The sequence below is a fragment of the Nicotiana tabacum genome, chromosome 13 (assembly GCF_000715075.1).
Source record: "Nicotiana tabacum cultivar K326 chromosome 13, ASM71507v2, whole genome shotgun sequence".
In the NCBI taxonomy this organism is placed as follows: Eukaryota; Viridiplantae; Streptophyta; class Magnoliopsida; order Solanales; family Solanaceae; genus Nicotiana; species Nicotiana tabacum.
In genome coordinates, this window is record NC_134092.1 from 202,847 (window position 1) to 204,340 (window position 1,494).

The window sequence follows — 1,494 nt, forward strand, 5'->3', positions numbered from 1 at the left end:
AGAGAAGATAGATGGAAAGGAGAGAGAGAAAGACCTGAGGTTTAATACCTGAGGGTTTGTGGTTAAATGACCACCGCATAACATAATATGCGGCCGCATATGTGTTTTGCGATAGATTAGTACCTGGGTGGTATGCAACAGATGTGCGACCCATTCTACGGTCACAAAATGATTCTGCGGGTCGTAAAAGTTGAAATTTCTCCGCATTTATAAGGCCCAATTTGACTGGTGTTCTGCTTGTGTCTGCGACCATTATACGGTCCGCAAACCCTTTATGCGGTCGCTTATCTTTTGCCGTAGAACAACAACTAAAGCTCAGGTTGCTTTCCTTCATTTTCCCTTTGCCTTTGCATCCTATTTCTTTGTATTTTGGGTAACCTGCATTCTAACACACACGTCAAATTGTCCAACAGTTACAAATAAACCTACTAAAATTAAAATCTAACAAAAAAGAGTGTTACCAACACATGGGTTGCTTGATTTAACGTACCAAGAAGTGATTGACTTAACGTCGTGACACGACGATGTTGCCCGCATTTTGGCTAATCAGTGGTGGGGATTGGTACAGGATTATCCTTGAGTACGAATTGTTCTACCAGTTGCCTTTCTCCATTGGTTCCGAGGTAATGCTTGACCCTTTGGCCATTTACTTTGAAAGTTCGAGTCCCGTCCTTGGATTATAATTCAATAGCACCATAGGAATACATACTCACAACTTTGAACGCGCCTGACCATTTGGATTTGAGGTTGCCAGGAAAGAACTTCAATCTTGAGTTGAAGAATAAGACCAAGTCATCGGATTTGAATTCCTGCTTCAAAATCTTATTGTCATGAACAAACTTCATTCTTTCTTTATACATGGCTGCATTCTCGTAGGCATGGAAATGGAACTCTTCCATCTCGTTGAGTTGTGTCATCCTTAGATTAGCAACTTCGATCCAGTCAAGATTTAAATTTTTTAGTGCCCACATTGCTTTTTGTTCAAATTTCACTGGCAAGTGACAAGCCTTACCAAAAACCAACCGGTAAGGTGAGGTGCCAATGGGTGTCTTAAATGTCGTTCGATAGGCCCACAATGCATCATCTAGCTTCTTTGACCAGTCGGTCCAGTTTGCATTACCAGTTTTTTCTACCATCATTAAGGATGGATCTTGGGGTTCCAAACCGAGTAAATATGTTGTTATTTAAGAAGGCGGTTACACTTCTTGCCTCATTGTTCGGCAAGGCAATTGCCTCGACCCAAATGGAGACATAATCTACTGCCACCAAGATATATGTCATGCCGTATGAGCTTATGAAGGGAACCATGAAATCTATCCCCCACATATCAAAGATCTGAACCTCCATCACAAAGTTCATAGGCATCTCATGCCTTCTAGAAATTGACCCTTGTCTTTGACATTGATCACATACTTTGACTATTTGGTTTGTATCTTGGTAGATCGATGGCCAATAATAGCCACATTCAAGCACTTTTGCCGCAGTACAATTTCC

At 41.3% G+C, this 1,494-nt stretch overlaps 1 protein-coding gene across 1 annotated transcript; it reads right to left on the reverse strand.

Annotated features, from left to right (window-relative positions):
- Window positions 1-677: 677 nt before the first annotated feature.
- On the reverse strand, window positions 678-1,136 carry LOC142168428 (uncharacterized). The gene has a single exon (XM_075229102.1). It carries the CDS (start codon window positions 1,134-1,136, stop codon window positions 678-680), a length of 459 nt encoding a protein of 152 aa, XP_075085203.1.
- Between the last annotated feature and the right edge of the window lie 358 nt (window positions 1,137-1,494).

Bases quoted from the DNA above. Each gene is read 5' to 3' on its own strand.
- LOC142168428 (XM_075229102.1), bottom strand. From the start codon at position 1,136: ATGGTAGAAAAAACTGGTAATGCAAACTGGACCGACTGGTCAAAGAAG.